At 46.5% G+C, this 16,261-nt stretch overlaps 1 protein-coding gene across 5 annotated transcripts in view; it reads right to left on the reverse strand.

Moving 5' to 3' along the window:
- Nucleotides 1-16,261, reverse strand: part of LOC124021576 (GATOR complex protein WDR59-like) — an 80,074-nt gene that overhangs the window by 26,088 nt on the left and 37,725 nt on the right. For all 5 annotated transcript variants that reach the window (XM_046336721.1, XM_046336720.1, XM_046336724.1 and 2 more), the window contains exons 13-17: nucleotides 12,666-12,778; nucleotides 8,510-8,674; nucleotides 8,062-8,157; nucleotides 4,241-4,467; nucleotides 3,277-3,430 (exon numbers count right to left, since the gene is read on the reverse strand). In XM_046336721.1, coding sequence (XP_046192677.1) covers nucleotides 3,277-3,430; nucleotides 4,241-4,467; nucleotides 8,062-8,157; nucleotides 8,510-8,674; nucleotides 12,666-12,778 — 755 coding nt within the window. The remainder of the gene's footprint in view (nucleotides 1-3,276; nucleotides 3,431-4,240; nucleotides 4,468-8,061; nucleotides 8,158-8,509; nucleotides 8,675-12,665; nucleotides 12,779-16,261) is intronic.

Raw genomic sequence — 16,261 nt, forward strand, 5'->3', positions numbered from 1 at the left:
TTCAACAGACGAACGGCGTTACAGAAACACCCACCTCTCACGGACCGAGCAGCGTGTAAACTGGCAACGACGTAGCCAGCTGGAGCAGCAAAAGGAGGATGAATTATTCGGAGAATGGACATGGGAAGACGTGTTGGATGGTAAAGGTTGTTACACTTGGGAGGAGATATTGGCCGGAATAGATCGCCTCCCATGGGAACAGGTGGAGGCACTAAGGAGAGCAGAGGCAGCCGGAGATAGGAGCCTGGTCAAAGGCTCAGATAGTTTACTAAGGGTTGGTAACAGGCTGATTGGTCGGCTATTTGAGCCAGTAAAAGGGGCTTTACTATTCTTGGGTAGTAGAATGACTTTAGCTACCCTCCAGGCCTGAGGAGAATAGTGGACAATATTGCCACATCTTAAATTTAAGCCTACTAAAATCTGCCTATTAGGAGTGGCAATATTGTCTGCAATTATCCTCAGTATATTTTCCTTCCAGATTGTCAGACCCTGGTGGCTTGTCATTGTTGATAGACAACAATATTCTTTTTCACCTCTTCCATACTGACATTACAGAATTCAAAAGTACAATTCTTGTGTTTCATAATTTGGTCCGATACCCCTGGATGTGTAGTCTCAGCGTTTGTTGCTGGTCATCCCGAAGGTTGCTTATCTCTCAAATTAAAAAGTCATGAAAGTAGTTGGCATTTTTCAGTGGGTTTTGTGATGAATGAGCCATCTGATTCAATGAATGATGGAGCGGTTGGCTTTTATCTCTCAAAATGTAATTCAAGGTGCTTCAAAGCTGTTTATTATCATTGTTTATATAATTTATCTTTATTTCAGAAGTATAGTTTCTTATTTTTATTTAGATTAGTCACATCTGCTGCCAGACTAATTTGCCATACCTTTTGCCTCTTCCCTCTCAACCATTTTTCAATTCCTCATCAATCTAAGGGGATTTAACAGTTTTTAAAGTCATTTTCTTAATGGGTGCTTATTAGTAACTAGAATAAGCAATTTCATAAATGTGTCAAGTGCAGCGTCTGGTTGCTCCTCGTTACTCACCACAGACCAGCAGCGTCTGGTTGCTCCTCATTAAACACCACAGACCAGCAGCGTCTGGTTGCTCCTCGTTACACACCACAGACCAGCAGCGTCTGGTTGCTCCTCGTTAAACACCACAGACCAGCAGCGTCTGGTTGCTCCTCATTAAACACCACAGACCAGCAGCGTCTGGTTGCTCCTCATTACACACCACAGACCAGCAGCGTCTGGTTGCTCCTCATTAAACACCACAGACCAGCAGCGTCTGGTTGCTCCTCATTAAACACCACAGACCAGCAGCGTCTGGTTGCTCCTCATTACACATCACAGACCAGCAGCGTCTGGTTGCTCCTCATTACACACCACAGACCAGCAGCGTCTGGTTGCTCCTCATTACACACCACAGACCAGCAGCGTCTGGTTGCTCCTCATTACACACCACAGACCAGCAGCGTCTGGTTGCTCCTCATTACACACCACAGACCAGCAGCGTCTGGTTGCTCCTCATTAAACACCACAGACCAGCAGCGTCTGGTTGCTCCTCATTACCTCATTATAGACTAGCAATTATTCTTTACATCATCAACATAGGAATCACTACAGAACGTATTGTATGACCTCTTATACACTATATTAGGCCCAGCCTGACCTCTTATACACTATATTAGGCCCAGCCTGACCTCTTATACACTATATTAGGCCCAGCCTGACCTCTTATACACTATATTAGGCCCAGCCTGACCTCTTATACACTATATTAGGCCCAGCCTGACCTCTTATACACTATATTAGGCCCAGCCTGACCTCTTATACACTATATTAGGCCCAGCCTGACCTCTTATACACTATATTAGGCCCAGCCTGACCTCTTATACACTATATTAGGCCCAGCCTGACCTCTTATACACTATATTAGGCCCAGCCTGACCTCTTATACACTATATTAGGCCCAGCCTGACCTCTTATACACTATATTAGGCCTAGCCTTTGGAACTGTGGTTTTCCTAGATATGGCTACTATATTGTGATCACTACATCCTATGGATCTGGATACTGCTTTAAAGCCAATTTCCGCAACATGTTGATGATGTCATTCCTGTGCTGTTTGTAACTAACCTGCTAGGTTTGACTGATAACCTGAACCAGGTTGGAGGCACTGGTTACTGTTTGAAGCTTTCTCTTGAGTGGGCAGCCTGATGAATGTAGGTCAATATTTAAATCACCCAGAAAATATACCTCCCTGTGGGTATCATATAACCATTTCACACATGTTATCCAGATACTGACTGTTAACACTTGGTGGTCTATAGCAGCTTCCCACCTGAATGGGCTTTAGGTGAGGCAGATTAACCTGTAGCCATATTACTTCAACAGTATTTAACATTATCCAGATACTGACTGGCTATAGCAGCTTCCCACCAGAATGGTCTTTAGGTGAGGCAGATGAACCTGTAGCTATATGACTTCAACAGTATTTAACATGAGATCCTCTCTAATCTTTACAGGAATGTGGTTCTGAATATAAAACAGCAGCACCTCCACCATTGGCATTTCTGTCTTTTCTGTAGATGTTATAACCATTTATTGCTACCACTGTATCATCCAACATATTCTCTAAGTGAGTTTCAGAGATATGGTGGTATTAATCATTTAGTATTGTAGATATGTAGTAGTGTAATAATGTTATATGATGTACTGTTTTATATGTAATTTATGTGCCTTAATGTGTTTGGACCCCAGGAAGAGTAGCTGCTGCCACGGCAGGAACTAATGGGGATCCATAATAAACCCCAGGAAGGATCCAGGAATAATGGGGATAAACCCCAGGAAGAGTAGCTGCTGCCTTGACAGGAACTAATGGGGATCCATAATAAACCCCAGGAAGAGTAGCTGCTGCCTTGGCAACAGGAACTAATGGGGATCCATAATAAACCCCAGGAAGAGTAGCTGCTGCCTTGACAGGAACTGGGGATCCATAATAAACCCCAGGAAGAGTAGAGTCCTGACAGGCTCCCCAGTGTGAGTCCTACGCTCCCCAGTGCGTGTCCTATGCTCCCCAGTGCGTGTCCTACGCTCCCCAGTGCGTGTCCTAGCTCCCCAGTGCGTGTCCTCCCCACGCTCCCCAGTGCGTGTCCTACGCTCCCCAGTGCGTGTCCAGTGCGTGTCGCTCCCCAGTGCGTGTCCTACGCTCCCCAGTGTGTGTCCTACGCTCCCCAGTGCGTGTCCTACGCTCCCCAGTGTGTGTCTCACCCGTTCTTTGTAGTAGAATGATGATATGGAGACATGGTCCTTGTCCGTGTGGGTGGGGCTGCCACTGTACAGCCTCAGAGAGCTCTGAGACTCACTACGCATCTTCATGGGAGTCAGGACCCCACTGTGGTACGCAGACAGGGCTGACAGGGACCTGGGGGACACATAGAGGCAGGTTAACAAGGACCCCACTGTGGTACGCAGACAGGGCTGACAGGGACTTGGGGGACACATAGAGGCAGGTTAACAAGGACCCCACTGTGGTACGCAGACAGGGCTGACAGGGACCTGGGGACACATAGAGGCAGGTTAACAAGGACCCCACTGTGGTACGGAGACAGGGACCTGGGGGACACATAGAGGCAGGTTAACAAGGACCCCACTGTGGTACGGAGACAGGGACCTGGGGACACACAGAGACAGGTTAACAAGGACCCCACTGTGGTACGGAGACAGGGACCTGGGGACACACAGAGACAGGTTAACAAGGACCCCACTGTGGTACGGAGACAGGGACCTGGGGGAGAGAGGCAGGGGACCTGGGGGACACACAAGAGGCAGGTTAACAAGGACCCCACTGTGGTACGGAGACAGGGACCTGGGGACACAGGGGCAGGTTAACAAGGACCCCACCGTGGTACGGAGACAGGGACCTGGGGGACACAGGGGCAGGTTAACAAGGACCCCACCGTGGTACGGAGACAGGGACCTGGGGACCCAAAGAGGCAGGTTAACAAGGACCCCACCGTGGTATGGAGACAGGGACCTGGGGACACACAGAGGCAGGTTAACAAGGACCCCACTGTGGTACGGAGACAGGGACCTGGGGACACACAGAGGCAGGTTAACAAGGACCCCACCGTGGTACGGAGACAGGGACCTGGGGACACACAAAGACAAGTTAACACATACACACAACAAGTCAACACACACACATGAATGAGTGCAGCAGTATAAAGTGTACCTGGGTGTGGGTTCAGTGGGTGGTACCGAGCGATGCATAGTGATGGGTCTTGTGAAGTACACCAAGCAGCCGGTGCCACAGAAGCGAGCCCCGGAGGTACGAGGGAAGGGGATGTTGGCATCCTGGTAGGAGCCGTAGGTGTTGGTGACCCGGGGGAAGGCTGGCAGAGCAGGGGTCACGGGGTTAGACAGGACATACGGGTTGGCAGCACTACCATCCTCCTGGGTCTATGGAGCGAGAACAGAGAATACATACTGTTATGGGCCAGCCCCTCGTATCCTGCTGGGACAGCCCCTCGTATCCTGCTGGGACAGCCCCTCGTATCCCACTGGGACAGCCCTTAGTATACCGCTGGGACAGCCCCTCGTATCCCACTGGGACAGCCCTTAGTATCCCAGCTGGGACAGCCCCTCGTATCAGCCCCTCGTATACCGCTGGGACAGCCCCTCGTATCCCGCTGGGACAGCCCCTCGTATACCGCTGGGACAGCCCCTCGTATACCGCTGGGACAGCCCCTCGTATACCGCTGGGACAGCCCCTCGTATACCGCTGGGACAGCCCCTCGTATCAGCCCCTCGTATCCTACTTGGACAGCCCCTCGTATCAGCCCCTCGTATACCGCTGGGACAGCCCCTCGTATCCCACTGGGACAGTCCCTCGTATCCCACTGAGACAGCCCCTCGTATCAGCCCCTCGTATACCGCTGGGACAGCCCCTCGTATACCGCTGGGACAGCCCCTCGTATACCGCTGGGACAGCCCCTCGTATCCCGCTGGGACAGCCCCACGTATCCCGCTGGGACAGCCCCTCGTATCCCGCTGGGACAGCCCCTCGTATCCCGCTGGGACAGCCCCTCGTATCCCGCTGGGACAGCCCCTCGTATCCCGCTGGGACAGCCCCTCGTATCCCGCTGGGACAGCCCCTCGTATCCCGCTGGGACAGCCCCTCGTATCAGCCCCTCGTATCAGCCCCTCGTATCAGCCCCTCGTATCAGCCCCTCGTATCCCGCTGGGACAGCCCCTCGTATCCCGCTGGGACAGCCCCTCGTATCCCGCTGGGACAGCCCCTCGTATCCCGCTGGGACAGCCCCTCGTATCCCGCTGGGACAGCCCTCGTATACCGCTGGGACAGCCCCTCGTATACCGCTGGGACAGCCCTCGTATACCACTGGGACAGCCCCTCGTATACCTCCTGGGACAGCCCCTCGTATCAGCCCCTCGTATCAGACCCTAGTATCCTACTGGGACAGCCCCTCGTATCCTGCTGGGACAGCCCCTCGTATCCCGCTGGGACAGCCCCTCGTAAGACTAGAAGTGGCCTTCATATTGCAGGCCTGTCTAAGACTAGAAGAGACCTTCAGATTGCAGGCCTGTCTAAGACTAATCTAATGTTTTGGTGCACTGAGCAACACTTGAAAGTTGTGAGAATTTTGTGCAACTTCTGGTGCACGTTTCCAATGAACTGAGGCTGTACCCTGACAGTTTAGACAGTAGCCAATAGTCTGTACCCTGACAGTTTAGACAGTAGCCAATAGGCTGTACCCTGACAGTGTTAGACAGTAGCCAATAGGCTGTACCCTGACAGTTTAGACAGTAACCAATAGGCTGTATCCTGACAGTGTTAGACAGTAGCCAATAGGCTGTATCCTTATAGTGTTAGACAGTAGCCAATAGGCTGTCCCCTGACAGTTTAGACAGTAGCCAATAGGCTGTACCCTGACAGTGTTAGACAGTAGCCAATAGGCTGTACCCTGACAGTTTAGACAGTAGCCAATAGTCTGTACCCTGACAGTTTAGACAGTAGCCAATAGGCTGTATCCTTATAGTGTTAGACAGTAGCCAATAGGCTGTCCCCTGACAGTTTAGACAGTAGCCAATAGGCTGTCCCCTGACAGTTTAGACAGTAGCCAATAGGCTGTCCCCTGACAGTTTAGACAGTAGCCAATAGGCTGTCCCCTGACAGTTTAGACAGTAGCCAATAGGCTGTACCCTGACAGATTGTCCATAATGACCATTGTTATTTTTGAAAGAAAAAGGGGGATGCTTGCGAGCCGAAGGACACCATCCCAACCGTGAAGCACGGGGGTGGCAGCACCACGTTGTGGGGGTGCTTTGCTGCAGGAGGGACTGGTGCACTTCACAAAATAGATGACATCATGAGGTAGGAAAATTACGTGGATATATTGAATCAACATCTCAAGACATCAGTCAGGAAGTTAAAGCTTGGTCACAAATGGGTCTTCCCAAATGGACAATGACGCCAAGCATAATTCCAATGTTGTGGCAAAATGGCTTAAGGACAACAAAGTCAAGGCATTGGAGTGGCCATCACAAAGCCCTGACCTCAATCCTATAGAACATTTGTGGGCAGAACTGAAAAAGCGTGTGCGAGCAAGGAGGCCTACAAACCTGACTCAGTTACACCAGCTCTGTCAGGAGGAATGGGCCAAAATTGACCCAACTTATTGTGGGAAGCTTGCGGAAGGCTACCTGAACCATTTGACCCAAGTTAAACAATTTAAAGGCAATGCTACTAAATACTAACTGAGTGTATGTAAACTTTTGACCCACTGGGAATGTGATGCAATCAAATCAAAGTTTATGTGTCACATGCGCTGAATACAACAGGTGAAATGCTTACTTACAGGCTCTAACCAATATTGCAAAAAAAGGTATGAGGTGAACAATAGGTAAGTAAAGAAACAAAACAACAGTAAAAAGACAGTGAAAAATAACAGTAGAGAGGCTATATACAGTAGAGAGGCTATATACAATAGAGAGGCTATATACAGTAGAGAGGCTACATACAGTAGAGGCTATATACAGTAGAGGTTATATACAGTAGAGGCTATATACAGTAGAGAGGCTATATACAGTAGAGAGGCTATATACAGTAGAGAGGCTATATACAGTAGAGAGGCTATATACAGTAGAGAGGCTATATACAGTAGCGGGGCTATACAGGCACCGGTTAGTCAGGCTGATCGAGGTAGTATGTACATGTAGATAGGGTTAAAGTGACTATATGATGAACAGAGAGTAGCAGTAGCGTAAAGAGGGGTTTGGTGGGGCACAATGCAGACAGCCCGGTTAGCAAATGTGCCGGAGCACTGGTTGGTCGGGCCAATTGAGGTAGCATGTTCATATGTACATGAATGTATAGTTAAAGTGACTATGCATATATGATAAACAGAGAGTAGCAGAAGCGTAAAAAGGGGTTGGGGGGGTTGGAGGGGGGGGACACAATGCAAATAGTGTGGGTAGCCATTTGATGACCTGTTCAGGAGTCTAATGGCTTGGGGGTAAAAACTGTTGTTTTCTGTTTAGTGTCTCCTTGCAGAACTGTTTCGCTTCTTCCATTCACTTCGTTATTTCGTTTTGTGTGTTCAGTTAATAAATTAACATGGACACTTACCGCGCTGCGCATCGGTCCCATATGTCATACTCGTCGTCAGACGACGAACAGATCCGTTACACTTACAGGCCGTCTCGTCGTCGTCGTCGGTGATCAGGCCTACCACTGTGGTGTCGTCTGCAAACTTAATGATGGTGTTGGAGTCGTGCCTGACCATGTAGTTGTGGGTGAACAGGGAGTACAGGAGGGGACTGAGCACGCACCCCTGAGGCGCCCCTGTGTTGAGGATCAGCGTGGCGGATGTGTTGTTACCTACCCTTACCACCTGGGGCGGCCCGTCAGGAAGTCCAGGATCCAGTTCCAGAGGGAGGTGTTTAGTCCCAGGTTCCTTAGCTTTGACGGTACTATGTTGTTGAACGATTGGATTAAAAATAAAAATAAAAGTATTTAAAATGTATGCGTCTCACCATGTAAGACTCCAGACAGGACACCAGCTGTCTAACACAGGGCTCCAGACAGTTCTGATTCCTCTTGACCTTCTGCAGTGACGTGTCTGTCAGGATCTACACAGAGGAGATACAACTGTGAGGAGAGAGAGACAGACACACGATACAGACACACACGATACAGACACACACGATACAGACACACAGACCTTCTGTATCTTGGTCCTCATGGCTGTGGGGATGGTGGTAGGGGACACACACACACACACACATTACCTTCTGTATCTTGGTCCTCATGGCTGTGGGGATGGTGGTAGGGGACACACACACACACACACACACACACACACACACACACACACACACACACACACACACACACACACACACACACACACACACACACACACACACACACACACACACACACACACACACACACACACACACACACACACACACACACAACCTTCTGTATCTTGGTCCTCATGGCTGTGGGGATGGTGGTCGGGGAGATGAACTGGAAGGATGGAGCAGCGTTGTTGGGGTAGTGGGAAGGGAACTTCACCACCAGGTGGACCTGGTTGGTCCCGAACACGGCTGACACCACACAGCTACGGTTCACTGCATCCATCTGGAGGATGTAGAACAATCACACCACACAGCTACGGTTCACTGCATCCATCTGGAGGATGTAGAACAATCACACCACACAGCTACGGTTCACTGCATCCATCTGGAGGATGTAGAACAATCACACCACACAGCTACGGTTCACTGCATCCATCTGGAGGATGTAGAACAATCACACCACACAGCCGGTTCAATCCATCAATCACAACCACAGAACCATCATTGAACAATCACACCACACAGCTACGTTCACTGCATCCATCTGGAGGAACAATCACACCACAGAACCACATTGGTACGATGTAGAACAATCACACCACAGAACCACATTGGTACGATGTAGAACAATCACACCACAGAACCACATTGGTACGATGTAGAACAATCACACCACAGAACCACATTGGTACGATGGAGAACAATCACACCACAGAACCACATCAGTTCTACGTAGAACAATCACACCACAGAACCACATCAGTTCTACGTAGAACAATCACACCACAGAACCGCATTGGTACGACGGAGAACAATCACACCACAGAACCACATTGGTACAGTGTACAACAATCACACCACAGAACCACATTGGTACGATGGAGAACAATCACACCACAGAACCACATCAGTTCTACGTAGAACAATCACACCACAGAACCACATCAGTTCTACGTAGAACAATCACACCACAGAACCGCATTGGTACGACGGAGAACAATCACACCACAGAACCACATTGGTACAGTGTACAACAATCACACCACAGAACCACATTGGTACGATGTAGAACAATCACACCACAGAACCACATTGGTACGATGGAGAACAATCACACCACAGAACCACATTGGTACGATGTAGAACAATCACACCACAGAACCACATTGGTACGATGGAGAACAATCACACCACAGAACCACATCAGTTCTACGTAGAACAATCACACCACAGAACCGCATTGGTACGACGGAGAACAATCACACCACAGAACCACATTGGTACAGTGTACAACAATCACACCACAGAACCACATCGGTTCTAAGTAGAACAATCACACCACAGAACCACATCAGTTCTACGTAGAACAATCACACCACAGAACCACATCAGTTCTACGTAGAACAATCACACCACAGAACCGCATTGGTACGATGGAGAACAATCACACCACAGAACCACATCAGTTCTACGTAGAACAATCACACCACAGAACCGCATTGGTACGATGGAGAACAATCACACCACAGAACCGCATTGGTACGGTGTAGAACAATCACACCACAGAACCACATTGGTACGGTGTAGAAAAATCACACCACAGACCCGCATTGGTACGATGTAGAAAAATCACACCACAGAACCACATTGGTACGATGGAGAACAATCACACCACAGAACCACATCAGTTCTACGTAGAACAATCACACCACAGAACCACATTGGTACGACGGAGAACAATCACACCACAGAACCACATTGGTACAGTGTACAACAATCACACCACAGAACCACATTGGTACGATGGAGAACAATCACACCACAGAACCACATCAGTTCTACGTAGAACAATCACACCACAGAACCACATCAGTTCTACGTAGAACAATCACACCACAGAACCGCATTGGTACGACGGAGAACAATCACACCACAGAACCACATTGGTACAGTGTACAACAATCACACCACAGAACCACATTGGTACGATGTAGAACAATCACACCACAGAACCACATTGGTACGATGGAGAACAATCACACCACAGAACCACATCAGTTCTACGTAGAACAATCACACCACAGAACCGCATTGGTACGACGGAGAACAATCACACCACAGAACCACATTGGTACAGTGTACAACAATCACACCACAGAACCACATCGGTTCTAAGTAGAACAATCACACCACAGAACCACATCAGTTCTACGTAGAACAATCACACCACAGAACCACATCAGTTCTACGTAGAACAATCACACCACAGAACCGCATTGGTACGATGGAGAACAATCACACCACAGAACCACATCAGTTCTACGTAGAACAATCACACCACAGAACCGCATTGGTACGATGGAGAACAATCACACCACAGAACCGCATTGGTACGGTGTAGAACAATCACACCACAGAACCACATTGGTACGGTGTAGAAAAATCACACCACAGACCCGCATTGGTACGATGTAGAAAAATCACACCACAGAACCACATTGGTACGATGGAGAACAATCACACCACAGAACCACATCAGTTCTACGTAGAACAATCACACCACAGAACCACATTGGTACGACGGAGAACAATCACACCACAGAACCACATTGGTACAGTGTACAACAATCACACCACAGAACCACATCGGTTCTAAGTAGAACAATCACACCACAGAACCACATCAGTTCTACGTAGAACAATCACACCACAGAACCACATCAGTTCTATGTAGAACAATCACACCACAGAACCGCATTGGTACGATGGAGAACAATCACACCACAGAAACACATCAGTTCTACGTAGAACAATCACACCACAGAACCGCATTGGTACGGTGTAGAACAATCACACCACAGAACCACATTGGTACGATGGAGAACAATCACACCACAGAACCACATCGGTACGATGGAGAACAAAGACATATGGGAAGCAGGAAACATGTCGGGATACAAAGTGACACTGTGTCAGAGTTCTGGAGACGTCGAACAGACCATAATAAAGGGAGATGTAGTTCTATAGAACAGACCACAATAATAAAGGGAGATGTAGGTCTATAGAACAGACCACCATAATGAAGGGAGATGTAGTTCTATAGAACAGACCATAATAATAAAGGGAGATGTAGTTCTATAGAACAGACCATAATAAAGGGAGATGTAGTTCTATAGAACAGACCATAATAAAGGGAGATGTAGTTCTATAGAACAGACCACCATAATAAAGGGAGATGTAGTTCTATAGAACAGACCACCATAATAAAGGGAGATGTAGTTCTATAGAACAGACCACCATAATTAAGGGAGATGTAGTTCTGTTGAACAGACCACCATAATGAAGGGAGATGTAGTTCTATAGAACAGACCACCATAATGAAGGGAGATGTAGTTCTGTTGAACAGACCACCATAATAAAGGGAGATGTAGTTCTGTTGAACAGACCATAATAAAGGGAGATGTAGTTCTGTTGAACAGACCATAATAAAGGGAGATGTAGTTCTATAGAACAGACCACCATAATAAAGGGAGATGTAGTTCTATTGAACAGACCATAATAAAGGGAGATGTAGTTCTATTGAACAGACCATAATAAAGGGAGATGTAGTTCTGTTGAACAGACCATAATAAAGCCATTGTAACGGTATGAAGGGTGCAGGGGTCCGTCTAGCTACACTGTCATAAAGCCTACATAACAACGTCATTAGATATCGTTAGACTGACACAGCAGATGTCATTAGGAGTCATAACCCGTTTTAAATCATTGACATAGCATATGTCATGATGAGTTATAAATTGTCATACGGGGAGTGACATAGCATCATCAGGAGTTATAAGCAGTGATAAGACTATCATAGGACACGTCATTAGGAGTTACAAGCAGTCATAAGACTATCATAGGACACGTCATTAGGAGTTACAAGCAGTCATAAGACTTTCATAGGAGAGGTCATTAGGAGTTACAAGCAGTCATAAGACTTTCAAAGGAAAAGTCATTAGGAGTTATAAGCAGTCATAAGACTATCATAGGAGAGGTCATTAGGAGTTATAAGCAGTCATAAGACTATCATAGGAGAGGTCATTAGGAGTTATAAGCAGTCATAAGACTTTCATAGGAGAGGTCATTAGGAGTTATAAGCAGTCATAAGACTATCATAGGAGAGGTCATTAGGAGTTACAAGCAGTCATAAGACTTTCATAGGAGAGGTCATTAGGAGTTATAAGCAGTCATAAGACTATCATAGGAGAGGTCATTAGGAGTTATAAGCTCACCTCCACGTTGACGTTTCTGATCTGCAGGTTGACCAGAGAGAACTCCTGTTGCAGTGTCTGGGGCAGAGCAGAAGAGTCATGTCTACCACCGGAGGTCAGAGCACCAGCCTGGTCTGTGAGTGAGTGAGCGAGTGAGAGAGATGGTGTGAGAGAGAGAGAGTTGGTGTGAGAGAGAGAGAGAGTTGGTGTGAGAGAGAGAGAGACAACACTCACTCCTCTGTTCTACTGTAGTCAGGTCTATACATTCCTCTGTAGTCAGGTCTATACATTCCTCTGTAGTCAGGTCTATACATTCCTCTGTAGTCAGGTCTATACATTCCTCTGTAGTCAGGTCTATACATTCCTCTGTAGTCAGGTCTATACATTCCTCTGTTCTACTGGTCCTTCTGTAGCTCAGTTGGTAGAGCATGGCGCTTGTAACGCCAGGTTAGTGGGTTCGATTCCCGGGACCACCCATACGTAGAATGTATGCACACATGACTGTAAGTCGCTTTGGATAAAAGCGTCTGCTAAATGGCATATATTATTATTATTATTATTACTGTAGTCAGGTCTATACATTCCTCTGTTCTACTGTAGTCAGGTCTATACATTCCTCTGTTCTACTGTAGTCAGGTCTATACATTCCTCTGTAGTCAGGTCTATACATTCCTCTGTTCTACTGTAGTCAGGTCTATACATTCCTCTGTAGTCAGGTCTATACATTCCTCTGTAGTCAGGTCTATACATTCCTCTAGTCACATTCCTCTGTAGTCAGGTCTATACATTCCTCTGTAGTCAGGTCTATACATTCCTCTGTAGTCAGGTCTATACATTCCTCTGTAGTCAGGTCTATACATTCCTCTGTAGTCAGGTCTATACATTCCTCTGTAGTCAGGTCTATACATTCCTCTGTTCTACTGTAGTCAGGTCTATACATTCCTCTGTAGTCAGGTCTATACATTCCTCTGTAGTCAGGTCTATACATTCCTCTGTAGTCAGGTCTATACATTCCTCTGTAGTCAGGTCTATACATTCCTCTGTTCTACTGTAGTCAGGTCTATACATTCCTCTGTTCTACTGTAGTCAGGTCTATACATTCCTCTGTAGTCAGGTCTATACATTCCTCTGTAGTCAGGTCTATACATTCCTCTGTAGTCAGGTCTATACATTCCTCTGTAGTCAGGTCTATAGTCATTCCTCTGTTCTACTGTAGTCAGGTCTATACATTCCTCTGTTCTAGTCAGGTCTATACATTCCTCTGTAGTCAGGTCTATACATTCCTCTGTTCTACTGTAGTCAGGTCTATACATTCCTCTGTTCTACTGTAGTCAGGTCTATACATTCCTCTGTAGTCAGGTCTATACATTCCTCTGTAGTCAGGTCTATACATTCCTCTGTAGTCAGGTCTATACATTCCTCTGTAGTCAGGTCTATACATTCCTCTGTAGTCAGGTCTATACATTCCTCTGTAGTCAGGTCTATACATTCCTCTGTAGTCAGGTCTATACATTCCTCTGTAGTCAGGTCTATACATTCCTCTGTTCTACTGTAGTCAGGTCTATACATTCCTCTGTAGTCAGGTCTATACATTCCTCTGTTCTACTGTAGTCAGGTCTATACATTCCTCTGTAGTCAGGTCTATACATTCCTCTGTTCTACTGTAGTCAGGTCTATACATTCCTCTGTTCTACTGTAGTCAGGTCTATACATTCCTCTGTAGTCAGGTCTATACATTCCTCTGTAGTCAGGTCTATTACATTCCTCTGTAGTCAGGTCTATACATTCCTCTGTAGTCAGGTCTATACATTCCTCTGTAGTCAGGTCTATACATTCCTCTGTAGTCAGGTCTATACATTCCTCTGTAGTCAGGTCTATACATTCCTCTGTTCTACTGTAGTCAGGTCTATACATTCCTCTGTTCTACTGTAGTCAGGTCTATACATTCCTCTGTAGTCAGGTCTATACATTCCTCTGTTCTACTGTAGTCAGGCCTATACATTCCTCTGTAGTCAGGTCTATACATTCCTCTGTAGTCAGGTCTATACATTCCTCTGTAGTCAGGTCTATACATTCCTCTGTAGTCAGGTCTATACATTCCTCTGTTCTACTGTAGTCAGGTCTATACATTCCTCTGTTCTACTGTAGTCAGGTCTATACATTCCTCTGTAGTCAGGTCTATACATTCCTCTGTTCTACTGTAGTCAGGTCTATACATTCCTCTGTAGTCAGGTCTATACATTCCTCTGTTCTACATTCCTCTGTAGTCAGGTCTATACATTCCTCTGTAGTCAGGTCTATACATTCCTCTGTAGTCAGGTCTATACATTCCTCTGTAGTCAGGTCTATACATTCCTCTGTAGTCAGGTCTATACATTTCTGTTCTCTGTAGTCAGGTCTATACATTCCTCTGTAGTCAGGTCTATACATTCCTCTGTTCTACTGTAGTCAGGTCTATACATTCCTCTGTAGTCAGGTCTATACATTCCTCTGTAGTCAGGTCTATACATTCCTCTGTAGTCAGGTCTATACATTCCTCTGTAGTCAGGTCTATACATTCCTCTGTAGTCAGGTCTATACATTCCTCTGTAGTCAGGTCTATACATTCCTCTGTAGTCAGGTCTATACATTCCTCTGTAGTCAGGTCTATACATTCCTCTGTAGTCAGGTCTATACATTCCTCTGTAGTCAGGTCTATACATTCCTCTGTAGTCAGGTCTATACATTCCTCTGTAGTCAGGTCTATACATTCCTCTGTAGTCAGGTCTATACATTCCTCTGTAGTCAGGTCTATACATTCCTCTGTAGTCAGGTCTATACATTCCTCTGTAGTCAGGTCTATACATTCCTCTGTAGTCAGGTCTATACATTCCTCTGTAGTCAGGTCTATACATTCCTCTGTAGTCAGGTCTATACATTCCTCTGTAGTCAGGTCTATACATTCCTCTGTAGTCAGGTCTATACATTCCTCTGTAGTCAGGTCTATACATTCCTCTGTAGTCAGGTCTATACATTCCTCTGTAGTCAGGTCTATACATTCCTCTGTAGTCAGGTCTATACATTCCTCTGTAGTCAGGTCTATACATTCCTCTGTAGTCAGGTCTATACATTCCTCTGTAGTCAGGTCTATACATTCCTCTGTTCTACTGGTCCTTCTGTAGTCAGTTGGTAGAGCATTCCTCTGTAGTCAGGTCTGTAACGTCAGGTTATTCCTCTGTAGTGGGTTCGATTCCGGGACCACCCTACGTAGAATGTATGCACACTGACTGTAGTCAGGTCTATACATTCCTCTGTAGATATACATTCCTCTGCTAAATGGCATATATTATTATTATTATTCCTACTGTAGTCAGGTCTATACATTCCTCTGTTCTACTGTAGTCAGGTCTATACATTCCTCTGTTCTACTGTAGTCAGGTCTATACATTCCTCTGTAGTCAGGTCTATACATTCCTCTGTTCTACATTCCTCTGTAGTCAGGTCTATACATTCCTCTGTAGTCAGGTCTATACATTCCTCTGTAGTCAGGTCTATACATTCCTCTGTAGTCAGGTCTATACATTCCTCTGTAGTCAGGTCTATACATTCCTCTGTAGTCAGGTCTATACATTCCTCTG

This window comes from Oncorhynchus gorbuscha, unplaced genomic scaffold, assembly GCF_021184085.1.
Source record: "Oncorhynchus gorbuscha isolate QuinsamMale2020 ecotype Even-year unplaced genomic scaffold, OgorEven_v1.0 Un_scaffold_1132, whole genome shotgun sequence".
Lineage (NCBI taxonomy): Eukaryota > Metazoa > Chordata > Actinopteri > Salmoniformes > Salmonidae > Oncorhynchus > Oncorhynchus gorbuscha.